General features: G+C 45.4%; 1 protein-coding gene across 1 annotated transcript; it reads left to right on the forward strand.

Moving 5' to 3' along the window:
• The first annotated feature begins 1,078 nt into the window (after positions 1-1,078).
• Positions 1,079-16,186, forward strand: CRCP (CGRP receptor component). Its single transcript, XM_061604985.1, has 6 exons — positions 1,079-1,257; positions 4,851-4,887; positions 5,493-5,591; positions 7,730-7,824; positions 13,084-13,141; positions 15,687-16,186. The coding sequence occupies exons 1-6, from the start codon at positions 1,250-1,252 to the stop codon at positions 15,894-15,896; spliced, it is 507 nt and encodes a 168-aa protein (XP_061460969.1). The 5' UTR covers positions 1,079-1,249; the 3' UTR covers positions 15,897-16,186.
• The last annotated feature ends 3,137 nt before the right edge of the window (positions 16,187-19,323 follow it).

Below are 19,323 nucleotides of genomic sequence, written 5' to 3' on the forward strand. Positions count from 1 at the left end.
CTAGTGTCAGGTCTTCTCATGATGTGTCCAAAGTATAACCTCAGTTTCATCATTTTAGCTTCTAGTGATAGCCCTGGTTTAATTTGCTCTAACACCCAATTATTTGTCTTTTTCGCAGTCCATGGTACGCGCAAAGTTCTCCTCCAACACATTTCAAATGAGTTAAACTAAGCAGTCATGTTGTTGTTGTTGTTGTTATGTGCCTTCAAGTCGATTACGACTGATGGAGACCCTATGAACTAGCGACCTCCAAAAGCATCTGTTATGAACCACCCTGTTCAGATCTTATAAGTTCAGGTCTGTGGCTTCCTTTATGGAATCAATCCATCTCTTGTTTGGCCTTCCTCTTTTTCTACTCCCTTCTGTTTTCCCCAGCATTATTGTATTTTCTAGTGAATTATTATTAAGAATCATTCCCAGAGTAGCGTTGTTTTATTATCAATACTTTTTATTAAGAATATCATTATATTATAATAATCCTTCCTCTATTATGAACACTTTCCATCCTAATTATTATTAAGATTCCTTCCCAGTGTAGCCTTCTTTTATTATCAGTTCTTCTTCTTCTTCATCATCATCATAATCCTTCCCAGAGTAGCGTTCCTCTATTATGAATAAAGGTGAAGGTGTCCACGCACTTGTAGCGCGAGTCGTTTCCGACTCTTAGGGTGACGTCTTGTGTCGTTTACTAGGCAGGCCGTATATATGGGGTGGGATTGCCAGTTCCTTCCCCGGCCTTTCTTTACCCCCCAGCGTATGCTGGGTACTCATTTCACCGACCACGGATGGATGGAAGGCTGAGTGGACCTCGACCCCTTTTACCGGAGATTCGACTTCCTCCTTCCGTTGCGATCGAACTCCGGCCGTGAGCAGAGCTTTGGCTGCGTTACCGCCACGTACCACTCTGCGCCACGGAGGATACTGTTCTATTATGAATATTATGAATACTTTTCCCCAATTTAGAAATAATAATATTAATTATATTATTAAGATTCTCCCCAGTGCAGCGTCCCTCTGGTATGAATGCTTTCTAATTCATTAATAGCAGCAGCAGCGGCGGCGGGGATGTCCCCCCTCTCCGCCCGGCCGTCTTGGAAGCGCCCGGCGCCTGCAAGCGGAGGAGGGCGGCGCCAGCGCGGAGCTCCGCCGGCGGGTGACGAGCGCAGGCCGCTGTCGCAGGCCGAAGGAGGCCGGCGAAGGGAGCAGGAGGCGGCGCCAGGAGGAGGAGGCCGCAGGCGCGCCGTGCGCCATGGAAGTGTAAGATGGCGCCTTACGCGCGACCGCTGGGGAGACCCTCTTGTTTGAGCGCGCGGACGGGGAGGAATTGGCCTGGTCGGAGGGGACTTCCTCACAATGGAGGGGGGGAGAAATGGGGCAGTCCCAGCCTGGGGTTTTTGGGGTGTCTGAGAAGTGGGGAGGGGGAGACATTCCCGCCTGACGCATTGCCAGAAGAAATGTTGCAACCCCCATAACACCATTGGCGGGGTGACGGGGAAATGCTCCCCCAAAAAGGTTTCCCCCCCTGGACGCTGAAGGGAGAGGGAAGGAACTGGAGGGGAGGACCCCCTTTCAGACCCACAAAATTAGATTTCCCCCTCTCATTCCCCCCATAAGCCGAAAGAGGTTGAAACAGGGGCTTGTTTCTTGGCATTTTTGTCAATGTTTGCATGCAAACGCTTTGCTTTTCCAGGAATCCGTTTCACAACAGATGAATATCTGGGGAAAGAGCTTGCAGTGCAACCCTGGTTCATGTTTGTTGGTTTATTAAACAGATTTATCAGCCGGCTTTCATTGTAAAACTGCACGTTGGTTTTTTTTACAATATAAAATCAACGCAATAAAACAGTTGGATATTAGAGAGAGGAATGCCAGCGATAGGTCTGATAGAGCTGGGGTGAAAAACCAGTGCACCAGAATGCATTTTCAAAAGCTGCACATTCAAAAATAATTTCATTTATGTTTGTTTAAAGTGTTTTTAGCCCACTCTCCAGCCGAAACAAGGCTCCCAGAGCAGCTCCAAATGGGACTCTCCTTTATTCCAAATCTGTTTCACCAATCAAGAATAATTCTCAACAGACCTATCTGCACATGCTGTGGTGTTTTCTTATAGAATCATAGAGTAGTAGAGTTGGAAGGGGCCTATAAGGCTATCAAGTCCAACCCCCTGCTCAATGCAGGAATCCAAATCAAAGCATTCCCGACAGATGGCTATCCAGCTGACTTTCGAATGCCTCCAGTGTCGGAGAGCCCACTACCTCTCTAGGTCTTTGGTTCCATTGTCATACCGCTCTAACAGTTAGGAAGTTTTTCCTGATGTCCAGTCGAAATCTGGCTTCCTCCAACTTGAGCCCATTATTCTGTGTCCTGCGCTCTGGGACAATCGAGAAGAGATCCCGGCCCTCCTGTATGTGACAACCTTTCATGTATTTGAACAGTGCTATCATATCTCCCCTATATGTGGCACATTCTAAAGAGCCCCCCCAATGAAATAATACCTATCTGAAAAAGGTGATAATTGTTTTCACTGTGTCTGTGTGTTTTTGTGAGCTTGCTTGCTGAAGTTTCTGCTGGACCAGCAAAATGTGTGATGAGAACTCTACATCAGCGTATTTTCAGAAGGGGCTCGCCTCTCCCCCCCCCCCCCGCTGCATCCCAATGCAGTTTCAAAAACAATGCTAGAAACTGGAATTTTGTGGAATAGATGCTGAACTTGTTTGAAAGTGCTGAGCATGACAGTCCTGTTCAAACAGTTGGCTGTGCTTGACATAATACGTTGTACTTTTAAATATGTTGCAACGGGGGACCCGAGAATGGATAGCCTTGCCCTCCTCCTTTTTATATTGCTGTGGGAACTTTCTGTTGTCAGTGCCGCCTGCCTGCTCAGCAGAACCCATTGTCCTGAGGATGCTTGTGGCTTTGTGGTGCTTTTGTTTTGTTTCAAAGCTAACCTTCCTTTTATTTATAATTGAAAGAAATTAAATGATTCTGTCTGAATATTACACACTTTATTAACTTTTTATAATAATCTGTATATATAAAAAGCCAGTTCCCAACATTCTTCCACTCTTCCCAGCATTCTGTCATATGACAGAGGAGCCAAGATGTGGTTACATCCAGAGGAGCAGGTTTTATTTTTTTCATTTTCATTGTAGTTATTTTTATTACTTGCAGATATGCCCTGCTCTTATATCTCTGCTCTTATATCTCCTAAGAGATACGCTCGTATCTAGCAACAATCTTAAAATCATGCAAATGTCATAACACCATACAAATATCGTAAAGTAATCATGATTACAAAAAAATCAGTATTAAAAATGCAGCAGCAGGAATAGTAAGTTATATCTGCTGAGATATACAGCTAGCTGCCAAATGCCTGGAGAAATGAACATTAATTTCAGTGAGGAGGGAGTTCGATAACTAGGGGGGCACCACTGAGAATGCCCCTATCCCACTGCCTCGTGGGTGTTGCCTCTTGGTGGCACCATGAGCAAATGGAGACCTTAAAGCATGGGCTGGGAGATATTGGGGGAGGCGCTCCTTTAAGTACAGTACTTCAGTATCCGGTTGTGTGAGGCCTAGTAGCTGGCTACTAATGCCTTGACTGGAGTGAATTCTAAGGCTAGGTATAATATCATACAATCCCTTCTCTCTGCCCCAGGTAACAGGCAGGCAGTGGCATTCTGCAATAGCTGCAGCCTCCAAAGCTGTCTTCAAGGGCAGCCCCATGTAGAGTGGATTGCGGTAGTCCAGATGATCACTGATGTCAGGCTTTCCCAATCCGAGTCTTAATAACTTCGGTCACCGGGGGCATGTGCGGATGATTGCTGTTCATTGCTATGGGGAAAAAATGAAAAGCCCCACTTGGAAACAGTGTTGTGGTGAAGGAAATATCTGCCCCCCTTCACCCCTGACAGTGGATCCTACAGGGAAAGCAGCAGTCCCCCCCCTCCAGACTTCCCCTTGTGTTTACCTTTCCTGCCACTATGAGTCTTTTGCTGGAATAAGCACCAACAGCCATTGCACACAACCAGCGGTTTGAAAGTGATTTACAGCAGAATCCTATGTGTGGGTCCATTCAGAAGTAAGTCCCTCTGGGCTCAATGGGACTTACTGCCAAACAAGTGTGTATACGGTTGCAGCCTTAAATGTGCAGTAAAGCTTTGTCCTTAGTAGGGATTTTTTGCTTCATAGAAGTGGTTTATAGCAATGTTAGACAATACTTTTCTAGGACCGACTCATGTTGCAAGGGCCTAAGAAGGGCCCTGCTAGATCAGGGAACCTGTTTCCCACCATGCGCAGCCAGATGCCACAAGCAGGTCATGAAGTCTACTGATACTCCTCAGCAACCCATTTTTATAGTATCGTGCCTCTGTACATGGAGGTTCCATTTAGCCACCATGGTTAATAGCCACTGAAGGACAAATTCGTGGAGGATGATCTCTTTTTAAAGTCATCGCCACATCTTGTGGCAATTAATTCTGTGGGTTATGCGAATAAGTATTTTATATGTCCTGCATCTTCTGCCCATCAGTTCACATTGGCAGAGAGTCTGAGTTTGCCAGACTCACCTGAGCTGAATTCTCTTTCAAGCAAAGATTCTGGAAACTGAATAGTAATAGTTGGCTTTGGTAAGTTGGGTCCGTTCACACATACATGGCCTCACCCAGGCCAAGTTAAAAAAAAAAGGGGGGGGGACTGAACTAAGGAAAAGCACCCTGCAATCTGGTTTTAAAAATATTTCTTTTGGAATCTTGTAAGGGGAGACAGGAGTTTCTTAGGTGGCCTTCCCACATGCCCCCAATTCTTTTAAAGCGCTGTAATGTTGTATTCATTTTGGGTTTTTTTTCTAGGAAAGATGGAAATGCAGCTCTTCTCAGCAATTACGAGGTAAAATGATCTGACTGCCATGAGAAGTTGTGTGACGTGAAATTTGTTTTCATGCCCTCTTCAAAACATTTGTTTTAGCCTTTAAAGCCTTGAGGGTCCTTCCACATCAGATCAACAAAGAAAGCTCATATTGCAGCCATGCACATATATATATATTTGGAAGGTGGGGGGGTCAAACTGCACAGTTGTTACACAGGTTGAAATTTATCTACTGCCAATTTTTAAAAAACCCTTTCACTAGGGGCAGAGCCACATTCCTCTGAAAATTTCTTTTTAATGTCCCCTTTTCCATAAAACACATGCTTGTTCTTTTTTGCCATAGAATGAGATGCACCCGGCCTACAGTGGTTGGTATTTTGACTCTCAGGACCTCTTCCAAAAAGCAGAGGACCATGGGCCAAAGTTAGCAGAAATAAATGCAATTAATTGACGGCCAACCACAAATAATAAATACAGAGACTTCTTAGTGCCTGAGACAGAAAATGCAAATTGAATGATGATGATGGTTGGCAGCCCAGCCAGACCCTTTGTACTGGTTTGGCTCATTTGATGGGCTCCTAGCGATGGTGTTTGAGGCCTCCTCACAGCAAAGCTCATTCTTTCAGGTGTATAAGCTGCTGACTGATCTTAAACAGCAGCGTCGAGAGACCGGGAGAAGCAAGCACAGTGCTGGCCAGCAGAATCTGAACACGATCATGTATGAAGTGAGTAAAATGGAAACAGTAGACAGTGAGAATGGTCCAGTCCCATGCCGCAATCTTCTCTTCCCCCCGACACCAGCCTGTCCTACATGTGCAGGATTCCCTTTTTGCCACCACCGCCCTAGCCTCTCCCAACCCTCCTCCCTCATAAGAGCATTTGACATGGCGAGAGAATAGTGTGACGATCCTACCAGCTGGCTCTACCTGTGATACTCTCACCAGGGCCACCACCTGTCAGGATCTCGGTTTTTATTTGTTCTCTCACATGCTCTATCACAGATCTCGCAAGACCCCACTGCTAGGCAGTACTGCCAGCCACTTCCTGTAAACAATACTGCCTGAGACTTCGCCTTTAGTCTCCTTCTGGCTTCTTGTTACTTTGTGTCTGAGTGGCCTTGCCGTCCACAACCCCCCTGTACTTTGTCTATAAAGTATACAGCCCTGGGTTGCTCTATATGCTTGACGATGTTACAATATCTCTCTCTTCACCGCTGCCATCATTTATTTGATACCGTTGCCCTCCAGCCTTGGTAATTACCCTGCCCTCCCTTCTGGTCTGTGAATCCCCAGCCAAGGATCAGACTTTAGGTAAACCAATAAAAGTATTTATTTGATAACACCAGGAAATAACAAGATTACTTTAGGAATGTTCAACAAGCGTATGGTTTCATTCAGTGTCACTCTTTATGTTTCTGGTCATATATATTCTGCCTAAATACCGGCCAAATATAATCCAAACCTCCCTCAGAACTCTGCCAATCACTCCTCTCAACAACTCCCCCGTCATCCTCTCATTTATACCTTCAGCCATTCAAACGTTCAGCCAATAATCATCCAACATTCTCCAGCATTCTAGCCCATGTACTCCCCCCTCTCACTTACCATATATCGCTTAATAAACCCGCCCTTACCATATTTACAGATATTAAAATACAGGGACATCACAAGCAGCAAGGCAGCATCAGATTCCATCTTGTTTTTAACAACCAGCCATTTAGGAACCTTAACTATTCATGCCAAGCATCAACCCAGAATAATATCCAAAAGTTACGAGGAGAAATAAAAGTACAGTGTCTCTGCTCTTTCAACATCGCTCATAATTTCAGGTGGCTCAGTTAAATCCATACACAGTTTTCTAAGCCCCAAGAGCTGGAATCTTTTAGGCTTGCTTTTTTAAAAAAAATAAGAGAGGTGCATGAGGAGCAACCTTTGACTGAGTCATTGAGGTCTGTGCTCTCAACACTGACTGTTGGCGGCTGTCCGGAGTTTCAGGCAGGGGCCTTTTCCCAGCCTTAGCTGGAGATGCCGGGGGTTGAACCCGGGTCCTTCTGCAGGAAATGTGTGAGTTCTCCCCCTGAGCTGTGGTTCTCCCCCAAAGAACAAAGTAAGATTCCTGTCCTCATGGTTCTGAAGAAAGAGCCGATTTGACAAGGAACTTAGGAAGCTGCCTTAATCAAGCACTGGTCCATCTAGCTTGGTATTGAACACACAGACTGGCAGCAGCTCTCCAGGGTTTCAGGCAGGGTCAGACTTACCTGGAAATGCTGCCAGGGATTGAATCTGAGACTTCTGCATACTTTGGACACATCATGAGAAGACCTGACTCACTAGAAAAGACAATAATGCTGGGAAAAACAGAAGGGAGTAGAAAAAGAGGAAGGCCAAACAAGAGATGGATTGACTCCATAAAGGAAGCCACACCTGAACTTACAAGATCTGAACAGGGCGGTTCATGAGAGATGCTATTGGAGGTAGCTGATTCATAGGGTCACCATAAATCATAATCGACTTGAAGGCACATAACACCATGCCTATCATATGTTTCCTTTTTTAAAAAACAAGATATAAGCAACAAGAACAACAACATCACAAAACAAAGAGATACATAATCCTAGGCATGCTTCATAAGTTTTTTTTTAAAATAAATCCAACTCAGGTTGGTCATTTTTGTTTTTTCAGAGATCAATCCAGAAGACTAGGCCAGAATTGTCCATGTCTAGATATGTTTCCTATTCTTAAGAACAATGCTGCTTTGAGAGAATTTTGGTCTTGGTTTGGAGGGGTTTGCTTTTAAATTAGAGTTGACCAGAAAGTTTGAACGTAGACTGAACCTGCACAATTTTCTTTTCCTGCCCTTTCAGACACTGAAATACATATCAAAGACGCCATGCAAATTCCAGAATCCTGAGGTTGTAAGAGACTTCCTCATAGCGCTGAAAAGCCACAAATTAACCAAGTAAGTTATTAATACCGTACTGTACGCTAATAAATTTTTGGGAGGTTCAGTTATCCTTCAGGAGGAGATCTATTTAATAATAATAATAAAAATAATATCCTGACAATTAAGAAGACATCAATAGAAGATTTTAGTAAATGTTGCTGAAATCATATGGGATCATTAAAACACACTTGATTCAGTTGGAGGATTTCAAGTAACAGATTAACCCTGGTAAGGTACTAATGGTATATTTTTTTAAAAAACCAGCAATAGTATATTGTTTTATTTATGAATCACTTCCCATAAAAACACGAAGCGATTTTACAGTAACAAATACTAGACTGTGTGATGATAACATGGGAGCACTATCAAGAGATTATGCTCAAACTCAGCCTTGCAGAATGGCAGTTTTCGGCAAGCAGAGACGGCGAGTCAATTTACCAAATTGAAAGGGGGTGGAAGGGTTAATATACCTGGCAGGCCTCATGTGAAGCTGCTTCACGCTGTGTCAGACATTTGGTCTTAGCACCCCAGGGTTGTGTCCTATGGCTCCGTCAGGGAAATTATCTTTTCATGCCCTGCTGCCTGAGATCCCTTACCTGGAGCTGCTGATCCTGGGATCTCTGAGTAACAGCAGGAGAGAGAAGCTGTAGATGTTTGTTTTTTCAAGCTTATGAACGTATAAAACTGCCCTCTATCAAGTCAAGCCAGTGGCCCATCTATTCCAGTACTGTCTGCTGTGACTTGCAGCAGCTCTTGAAACTCATGGGCAGAGTGAGACCTTTCCTAGCCTTTCAACTGGAGATGCCAGGGACTGAGTCTGGGGGCCTCTGCTTGCAACGCAGGGACGGGTCCTCAGTTTTCTCAGCATGAATGAGCAGAGATGTGCTTTAAGCTTTAATCAGATATGTCAGTCTGCACTCACGGCAGCAGATCAATTGAAGCAGAATGCCAGTCAGTAACTTTGGAGCCTGTTCACACAGCCAGCCATCCTCCCTATGTCCCTTCCCACCTGTTCCCATGCCCAGGTGGCATGAGGAATGAATCTTAAGTGTTCCTGGGCTCCAGAGAGACTCTGATATCATGATGACTCCCTCGGCAAATCCTCTATAATAATCAGAGCTTGGAAAAGTTACTTTTTTAAACTACAACTCCCATCAGCCCCAGCCAGCATGGCCACTGGATTGGGCTGATGGGAGAGGTAGTTCAAAAAAGTAACTTTTCCAAGCTCTGATTAATAATAATAATCTTTATTGCATGCTTAGCCATGGGCCATGTGCAAGAATACATGTTAAAACATACGAACATACATTGATACGTACCACCTTACAATTTACATTTCTTTGGGTGACTCATTCATTCTCTTAACATAGGAATCTCTCGTTTTTTGTGCTGCCATAGCGAAATTGGCAACCGCTAGTGATACATAATTACATTCATCCAATAAAAGCATAATTATCTTTTCCCTATCTGAATAAGGCATTAAAAGGTTTAAAAAAGTGGATAAAAATTTCCGCCTAGGATTGTCATAAAGTGGGCAATGGAGTATGTCGTGTGTAATGTCTTCTATCGCCATGCATCCAAAGATGCATAGACGTTGAGCCCCTGGTATGCCTCGATATCTGCCTTCCAAATAGGCCGATGACATAACTTGAAAGCGCAGAGCTCTAAAGGCTCTTCTAATGTGGGCTCTGTCAAGTGAGTCTAAATAATTTGCTAACGTGTGATTAAGTTTAATTTGAGGGTACCATGTTGAAAACCGGGCCATCACAACTGAGGCTCGGTCCTGGGCTGCATCACATTCATAAATCCAATTGCGGAGAGCCATTTTGCTTAAGTCTAAAAGTTTATCTAATGTAAGGTCGTATTTTATGAGTACTGATTGATATTCCTTCGCGCATCCTCCCTTCGCCATTTGTTCCTGCCAACATTTCTTAGTCATAGATGTATTATTCATATTAAGAATTCGAAGCCAGGACCGTAGGTATGCCATATCTATACGTGCCCTTACTGAAGGGAGTCCCAGTTCAGCTCTCATGTGAGCAGCCGGAGTGCCCGGGGGGAGGCCTAACACTATCCTCATAAAGGCGTTCTGGGGTGGGCTCCAAGGTGGATCTAGCGGCTGGGCCCCATAGTTCTGCGCCGTATAGTATCTTAGCTAGGATTTTAGCCTTTAATATTTTAATCATAGGGGGAACCAATTGGCCCCCTCGCGTGTAAAAAAACTTTTTGGCTATACCTAGGGCGCGTGCGCCTGCTGTGGTCACTGCTTTTAACTGTGGGGTCCAGGAATGGTTATTTGTCAGCAATATGCCGAGATATTTATAGGAATTAACCTGTTCTATTTGGACCCCGTTTAGTGACCAGGAATTCTTTGCTTTCATATGTTTTCCACTCACTATGACCTTTGATTTAGAATGGTTTATCTTGAGTTTCTGGGACTGACAATACTCTTCCAATTTATGTAGCATTCTTTTAAGGCCTATTTTGGTTTGAGAACATAAAACCACGTCGTCAGCGTATAGGAGGATGGAGATTTTTTCTATTCCAATAGAGGGTGGGAAGAAGGAGGGAGATGATAATGCATCCACTATGTCATTTATAAAAAAATTGAACAAAAATGGAGCTAATAGGCACCCCTGCTTTACTCCTCTGAATACGGGGATTTTTGTTGGCAAGATGCCTTTGATCCCTTGTCGGACTTGGATGACGTTAGATTGGTAAAGGGCCCTGATCAACCATAGCAATCTTTGGTCTGTGTTAGTAAGGGCCAATTTTTGCCAAAGCAGCTCTCTATCTATTGTGTCAAAAGCCGCCGAGAAATCTATAAAGGCGATGTATAAAGATGAAGAGGCTTTAGAACTGGTATTTCTTAATAGATGTTGTAATATAAATGCTTGGTCGATAGTGCACTTTTTGGGTCTAAAGCCAGCTTGTGCATCGTGTTTTATTGTTTCAGTCTCGTCCCAGTCCATTAATTTATTTAACAGAAATCGGCTGTACAGCTTTAAAGATACATTTAGGAGGCTTATAGGACGGTAATTTGCTGGGCAAATCCTCTAGGCCGTCCCTGTTCAAGGGGTGCTCGGGAGAGATTGTGTGGAAGGCTGTTTCTAGTCTGGGTCAGTTTCACTTGTGCGCATTCATATTAATCTGCAATTTAAAAAAAAACCAAATTGTGTAATTTTGCATTTAAATCACATATATTTCCTCTTGGAGTATACATATCTACATCCATTTTATCCTGAAATAATATTTGTATGTCCCTTTTGGTATGCCTTTTGAGCTGGGAACTGCATTGCAGAATTCAGAAGTGCAAAATCTGAAGGGGTAAATGCATTCAGGTCTTCATGTTAAGTCTGGGACATGCAATTCAGGTCTGTTTGTATCAGAGGGTTGTATCCACTGAAGTTCTGCTCAGAGTAGACCTATTGAAATGAAACAAATATCATGCTATACATGTTTAGTATTAATTCAGGTTCTTACTAACCCTTCACCGTGAGGTCCAAGGCCAAGTTATAACAATGTTGAAATTGGTTAAAACAATTTACAGTCAGAAAAACAGGGTGGGTCCTCATAAATACATGTCTCATATCGAAGTGTACAGTGCAAGCATTTTAAATTGAGAAACTGTGCATTCAGTCTTAACATTACTTTTCTTAGGTCATAAACATACTGTCTATCAGAAAATGTAGAATTGCAAAGTGCAAGGTGGTTATTAATTTTGATGGGATTACTGCTGATACCCATAGCATAAGCTTTTTCAAAATGTATGGGTGATATGCAGCATTAATCATACTCAGCATTAGACCCATTGAACAGCGGGTCTGCTCCGAGTATGACTGAGCTGGAAATCGCCCTGCTACATTTAAATGTTTATATAATTATGAAGAATCACAAACGGAACCAGGGATGCATTTACCAAAGAACAATGTGAAAAATAGATGGCTGCCTGTCTGTTTCTAAGACCAACACAAGATGCTGGCGCTTACTTGTAGCAGTAGTCAGGTTTGAAAAGTGGGCGTTTTTACAATGTAGATGGAAATGGACTGCCTTCAAGTCGATCCTGACTTATGGTAACCCTATGAACAGGGTTTTCATGGTAAGTGGTATTCAGAGGGGGTTTACCATTGCCTTCCTCTGAGGCTGAGAGGCAGTGACTGGCCCACGGTCACCCAGGGAGCTTCGTGGCTGTGTGGGGATTCGAAACCTGGTCTCCCAGGTCGTAGTCCAACACCTTAACCACTACACTACACTGGCTGTCACAATGTAGATATTGTTTAAAACCAAAGCAAAATGCCACCACAGGGTTATATGTAGGGATACTATGCTGACAGCAGAGGGTGCTGCTAGCCCAGGTCTTTTGCATGTGGGGTTTGACAAGCCCAGTTTCCTGCCTGCACATTGGTGCCTTGTTGCTTTGACTCCTGAATGGAAATATAAGACAAGAGAAGTAAATAAATCTCGGGGCACATTTTGCCAGGATGTTCTTCTGAGCAAGCCCTGCTGGATTGACTGGGAGCTGTGCATGAGTTTTCTGGTGGGGCTTGTGCAGAAAAAGTTCCTAATGTCCTTGGAAATAACCCCAAATTTCCACTGTTAACGTGTCGGCCCTCACGGATTTCCTTCTGCATTGCCACTTCAAAATAATCTATTCGGTTTAGTTTTATTTGTCTTGGCCTGAACAGTTCTAACTGAGATTATTTTTTAAAAGACACTTGTAGCTTAAAAGTCAAGAAATTAAAACTGATTTACATGTTAAAAAAATCATTTATAAACTTTTTATGCACCCTGCTTCTGATTTCTCTCTCGCTTTTCCCCATTCCAGTGCATATTTGTGTGCCCTAGACTATGAAACTGACTCCTAAAGGGTTTATTCTGGCACGTCTGTACTTAAATATTTCTTTTGCCAGCCCTCTCTGAGACGACTCTATGGAAAAGTGAGTTGTGGATTGCAGTCTGTGTCCAAAGAATCCTGGGTTTAGAAAGAGTAGTGGTTTGTGAATGTGTCTGAGCAGAGTTACAATGGAAATTGGATGGTTTTAAAACTCTTGGGCCGCTAAATGCAACAGCGGGTTATGGATGTGGTGATGAGCTATTTTCAGGCCCCAAAATCATTCCATCCTTGATTGTTGAGCATCTCATCTGAGGTCAGGCTACAACTATGGCTCTCAGGCCCTTTGGGGTGTTGTGTGGCCAGGAAGTGTTAGAATGTGGACCGCTCCTGTGACCAGAATCCCTAAAGTACATGGTGTTGCGTTCTTTGATTTTGCACAGGGCAGAAAAACTGCAGCTTCTCAACCACAGGCCTGTGACTGCCGTTGAGATCCAGCTGGTAAGTTACGAAGCTTCTAGGCATCCCAAGCCCTTCTTGGACCTTGAAGAGCAATCATAGAATGTCCAGGAACATTCACATTGTTCCAGTGCTGATTGGTGCCCTTTTTCTTTTTTGTTGAACTTACTATCCTCTGCCTGTTTAATCTGGCTGTGGAAACTCACGTCATTTTGCCAGAGTTGTCGCAATGTGATAACTGATGTGATGACATCACAGACAATGGTAAAGAACGGCTGTGGAGTCGGAGTCGAGGAGTCGGAGTCGGAAGCAATTTTGGGTGGAGTCGGAGTCGGTAGAAATGTACCCACTCCGGCTCCAAAATAAATTTTGATAAATGTTTTAAAATATAAATTCACAATGTCAAAGAAGCTTCCCATGAAGTCAGCTGTAGTTGAGCATTTCGCCATAACTCAAGATGGAAAACATGCTGTGATGCCAAGATCAGCGCATATTCAGGCAGCGATAAAAATGCTCCTACGAGAGCTTCCAATTTAAAAAGACATTTACAGCCCTTTCCAGGGCTGTGGAATTGGAAGCAATTTTGGGTGGAGTCTGAGTCGGACAGTGGAGAAATAGAGGAGTCGGAGTCGAAGGTTTGGCGTACCGACTCCACAGCCCTGGTAAAGAAGGCTGTACAGGCGGCCACACCTGGTCTCCTTAAATGGCAGTGTGGGCCAATGAGCCTGAGGGTAGTGAGGGAGCAGCAGAAAACAGGCAAACCTCATCTATTTTTAGATGTTCCAACCTGCTTTTTTCGTCTCTGGCTGGGTTTTCTTTTAAAATATTTATTTATTAAATAAAATGTTTTTATTGCATCTTTGCTTATTTGAAGGATAGGATATAAATTCCAATAATGAGTATAATGAATGAGCCAGATGAGCAATGGTGTCGGGACACCGCAGGTGCATTTGTAACCTGGCCACGGGAGATGCTTTTGAGTCGTGAGATTGGACACACGCTGACTTAAGAGGTTTTGGCTCTGCCCTTGTTAACGGAAGAGGAGGCAGTAATGACCAGAGCGGACACCAATCACGTGCTAAGTGTGGTTCATGGCTAGGCAGGCTCCGCAAGGTGGGGGTGGAGAGTGAAGAGCAGGGAGGGGTGAGAGAAGCAGCAAGCAGCAGTGGAGGAGGTGGCAGCTGGATGCCAGATGGACTCAGAAGATGGGAGCAGGGTGGGCATCCTCCAGGAGACACTGGGAGAGGTGGCAGCTCTGTTTGGCTGCCCCATTTGGTGAGCCAGCTGTGGCCATCACCCCTAGAATGACCCTGCCCACCTCCTGGCTTCCCCTGATCTGGCTTCCTGGCTAGGCTGAGAAAATGGCCAGGCAGTGAGCCCTGTTGGCTCCTTGTGAGCTGGCCTGCCTGCCTCCTGCTGTGGGCAGGTTTTCTCCCTTAGACCCAGGATCCTGGACTCAGTACGTGCCAGTTTCCGCTCCACTTCTCTCTCCAGTCTGCCTCAGGCCCGTCACTCCATACTAACAAACCTTGCGTAATAAATGCATATTGACTGATGCACTGTCGAGTGCCATGGTGCCCCTGAGCAAATAAAACCTCTGTGTTTTAGAAAGAAATCACGAGATAAAGCAAACACTCCGAGACGGCATCTGTGCCTGCTGAAGCTGGGAGTTGTCAGGTCACTGATTTGGCAAGGAGGTGATTTCTTTGCCTCCGCCTGTCCTCCCCATAAGGAAGTCCATTAGGTTACAGCAGACAGAAGGCAAAAGGTGACTGTCAGGTTGATCGCCTCAATAAAAGCACTTCGGCTCTAAACCTCTTCCTGGATACCGAGCCGAGGCGACAGATTTGGAAACTGCAGCAGGTGGATATGATTCAACATTGCAAAATTGACTTAGCAGCAGATTTCCCCTTCTTTATTTATTTGAGCGTCTGTCGTGCCGGTTTCCCCCCCCCCCCAAAGCAATGAACAGCAAGAAGAAGGAAATACCGAAACGACCCACCCAGCTTGCAAAATGTGCATATGTGGCAGGCGAGCTTTTGCAACTTAGTACGCCAAGAAGAAATCTGAGGCCTTTTCTTGTTGAGATAAGAATTTACATGGAAGAGAGTTAAGGGTTTAGAGGAGATGGGCTTGCATGTGGTTCAGCTTGATACAAAGAAGCATTTGCCGCTTGCTCTTCTCAGGATCATTTTAATATGAAAATGTAGTGGCCTCTCCCATTGAGGCAAATTCCATCCTCGGGATTGTTAGTGGTTTCCACTGAAATCGGCGGAGTTCATCACGGCTCTCTCTTCACGTTGATTTCAGTGGGGCCTGAGCGTGCCTGATGTAGCCTGCAACGAACCCTCTTTTGCTGTTTTCTGCTTTTACGGTATAAGCCAGCCTGGTGTCCTAGATATTTTGGACTACCGCTGGCTAGGGCTGATGGGAGTTGTAGTCCAAAACATCTGGACGGCACCGGATTGGGGAGGGCTGGTATAAGCAAATGACATCGGTTGGGCACCTGCCTTCAGGAGCTTTTGCTCTTTGCATGTGGCGGTGGCAAGGGAACAGAGGGAGATGGCTAACTGCTTTTGATCTGCAGATTGTGGAGGAAAGCGAGGAGAGGCTCACTGAAGAGCAGATCGAATCCCTCCTGCAGACCGTCACCAGAACCCTCCCTGGAGACCCAGAGCAAGAAGAACAGCAGGGGTCAGCCATGGCTGTGGAGGAGGAAGGGGAGCAGGCCTACTTGGAAGGGTATCCTGGACCACGTGGGCAGCCTTGCCCAAATCTCAGCAGCCAACCACAGTGATGTCGCTCTGCAGCTTGTTTCATGCCTCGTTGCTTATATGCACCATGAGAGCAACAATTGCTAACAACCGAATTCTCAGCGAACGCCATTCTTGCATTCATGTTTTGTGAGCTGTAAGTGGGATAAGAAAACTGAATTTGACCCAACAGCGGCCGATGCCGTGGCTGGCTCCTCTTCTACTCCTCTGAGTAAGATTTACACCCGGCTGGCCTACTAATTACAGTCGCTTTCTGGTGCTTCTGAACAGCCCAACGTGTTCTGCAAAATATATCTTGCAGTGGACTGCAAAATCTCGTGTGGTTTCTTTATTTACTAGAGAGGTGTATCCAGTCTTCCTTCTTCTATTACGAGAATGCAGGGTCACCCACGCCAGTAAACGTGGCTCAGGAATGCCAAAAGGCAGTAACTCTTGGCCAGTTGTATAGCGGCAAATTCAGAAGTGCAGGGCCCCTTCATGATGCTCATAAACACAGCCACGCTCCTTCTCGTCTCCTTTTGCTGATGGAACTTGAGAATGAGAGCCTTGTTCACACCTTCTCCCACAACAACAGACATCCCTAGGTGCCAATAAGCATGAAAGGGGGGAGTGTTAGCTACTGAGAAGAGTCTTCTCAGTGGCTGACTCTCCTTTCATGCTGATTGGCTCCAATCAGAAGGAAAGGACAAGGAAGCATGTTAGAAGACTCTTCTCAGTGGCTAACACACTCCCCGTTCATGCGGATTGGATGGTAGCATCATCCTTGTAGGTTGCTGGAGACATAGGGACCTTGCTGGGACCCTGCTGCCAAAAAAGTAAGGGGCCTGAGACCCCAGACGACGACACCTCTGCTCTTGACACAACACACAATGGACTTGTGGAATTCATGGCTACTGCATTAGCTCAGACGGCTGTAAAAAGATCTAGAAGGGAAAGAGCTGTTGCTTGGGGGCAGAGCGTCTGCTTTGCATGCAGAAGATCCCAGGTTTGACCCCCAGCGGCATCTCCAGGTCAGGCTGGGAATGTCCCCTTGTGTGGAACCCTGGAGAGCCGCTGCCGGTCAGTGCAGACAGCACTGAGCTAGATGGTCCAATGGTGTGACTTAATATAAGGCAGCTTCCTCTGTTGCTCCAGGGCACGCCTGCAGCAAGTGGGAGGCGTGATAGCTAAATGGAACCTCCCTACACCGAGGCACTATACCTCAGAATACTAGGCCGGGGACAAACAACCAGGGGGTGGTGTTGCCCTCATGCCCTCCTCACGAACTTCTGGAAGCATCCGTCTGGCATTTGGTGGGAGCAGAATGCTGGACCGCGTTCTGATCTGGCAAGGTGAAACTTTTCCTTGCTGCCTTTTCACCAGCAGCACAGAGTCCTTTCTCTCCCTGGCCCCGTGACCCCCATTTTCCCAAGGCCCCCCATTTTCCCAAGGCCCCCCATTTTCCCAAGGCCCCCCATTTTCCCATCTTTTACATCCACCCCTCGTTCTTTTGGGCCTCTGGTTCCGATCCCCATCCTTCCGCTGCTGCTGCTGCTGCTTGGGCTGCCCTCTGCTCTTCTCCCTTCTCTTCAGCCACTTTGCCCTGTCTCCTTCATTCCTCAACCCCAGGAACTCTTCTCTTTCTCTCTTTCTAGATCTCGTATTCTCCGCTTGCTTTGAACTGATTTGGACTCAAAAAGTCAAAAGCACGAGGGATCTGGCTCGCATTGCATCACTGGAGACCTTTCTCTGAATGGGGGTGGCTTTTCCTACATGGTGTCTGCCATTCTGGCCATCTGGCAGCATCTGCCCGCCTCCCCTCCCTGCTCCCCATTCATGGGAACGTCGTGGCCTTTTCCAAAAGTTTGCATTTTGTGTTTGTAGAAGCTGTGCTAAAGAATGAATGCATGGAAAAATAAGCAGAGATGTGATTTAATTTGGGGTGTGTGCTCTGTTTATCTAGGCAGCGCTATGTATGATGGGACAGTCTTTATCTGAGCTTGACAGTTAATGATTAGGACCCGCTGGTGTGTTTAGGGCTGATCCCTGAAGCAAAGACAAATTGAAACGTTCTCCTTATCAGCGGCTAGGAATTCAGTCCACTTCCCTCCCAGCACATTCTTCTTTTTGCAATTGGCAGGGTTGTAAACTAGCAGAGTTATGCATGAAGAAGCCCCCCTCACAGCCTGTGGTGTGGAGCAACTGCCTGAAATGTGTACAGATGAGGAGCTCTTGTTGGCATTTTGGGTGAGGGCAATCCTGCCTCCAGCTTCAAAAGGAGCCCTTCAGAGCCTGTGACTTTTGTCCGAGGTTCTTCATGACCGTGCACCGTGTCAAACATTGCAGGGAAGGGAGTCCTTGTTTCACGAAGGGCTCGCTGTTGCGCAAGCAAGTCAGCCCCACACCAGTGCTCAAAAGATGACACAAATCTCTGTGCACATCATCCCCCCCTGCGGCTTTATTTATTGATTGTTTTGCGGTCTGTTATCGAAAAAGATGGTTTTAGAAATGTCATGCATTTGGAATGCCGATAAAAAACCATTTGATGCCAAAAATGGCCTCAATGCTGCTGGACGGAGCAGGCATTGGGTTATTTGATACGGCAATGTGGTGGCTGTTGTATGTCAAGGCAGCTGACAGCAAGTCAAACCCCATCCAGTCACTAAAATTGGCGTAAAAGGTTCCTTGAGGTTGCTGCCCTTCCTGATCCACTCTCTCTGAATCACACGTTCCTCCCCACTCTCTCCCTCCCAGCCTGAAATATTACTGCTGGTGTTTCATGTTGGAAAGGGGCTGCAAGCTTCCAAGGCTCACAGAATTGATCTCTGAATGCCAGTAAGGTTGAATTTTGAGACCAAGGGCTTAATCCTCAAAAGACGGCTTTTTTGGGTGAAAGTTTTATCACGTGAACAAATCAGCTGAAGTGAGTTAGTGGATTTCAATAATATGCAGGGGCCTAATAATAATAATAAATAATAAATTTAATTTTTGTGTCGCCTATCTGGCCGAAGCCACTCTAGGCGACGTACAAACTAAAATTCAGTAAATTACAATACAATACAGATAAAATACAATAAAATCAGAACGATCATTAATCACAGCAGCATGAAATCAGTTAGGGCGATCAATAGATAATAAAATATCCCAAAAAAGTTAGCCCTCCCCGGAATTCCTGAAGGCCTGTCCAAAAAGCCAAGTTTTTAATGCCCGGCGAAATATATCCAGGGAAGGGGCATGGCGAAGATCGAATGGGAGGGAGTTCCAGAGAGTGGGGGCCGCCACTGAAAATGCCTAGAGCATGTACACAGTGCCTTTCCATCAGCACTAAACCAGCTTTTCTGCCATGCACTCACTCAGCTGTACAGCCTCCTACATTTCACCCTGGCTACAAAGTTCTTGCAGAGTTGACCCCTCCCCTCTGATCCTAACCCAGAGGAGGGGTCATTTTTGAATTGAAAAGTAGGCAGCTCT

The sequence above is a fragment of the Rhineura floridana genome, chromosome 21 (genome assembly GCF_030035675.1).
Source record: "Rhineura floridana isolate rRhiFlo1 chromosome 21, rRhiFlo1.hap2, whole genome shotgun sequence".
NCBI lineage: Eukaryota > Metazoa > Chordata > Lepidosauria > Squamata > Rhineuridae > Rhineura > Rhineura floridana.

Coding starts and splice junctions, on each gene's coding strand:
- CRCP (XM_061604985.1), top strand. Junction 4,888..5,492: donor CTCTTCTCAGCAATTACGAG/GTAAAATGATCT, acceptor TCATTCTTTCAG/GTGTATAAGCTGCTGACTGA. Junction 13,142..15,686: donor CTGCCGTTGAGATCCAGCTG/GTAAGTTACGAA, acceptor TTTGATCTGCAG/ATTGTGGAGGAAAGCGAGGA.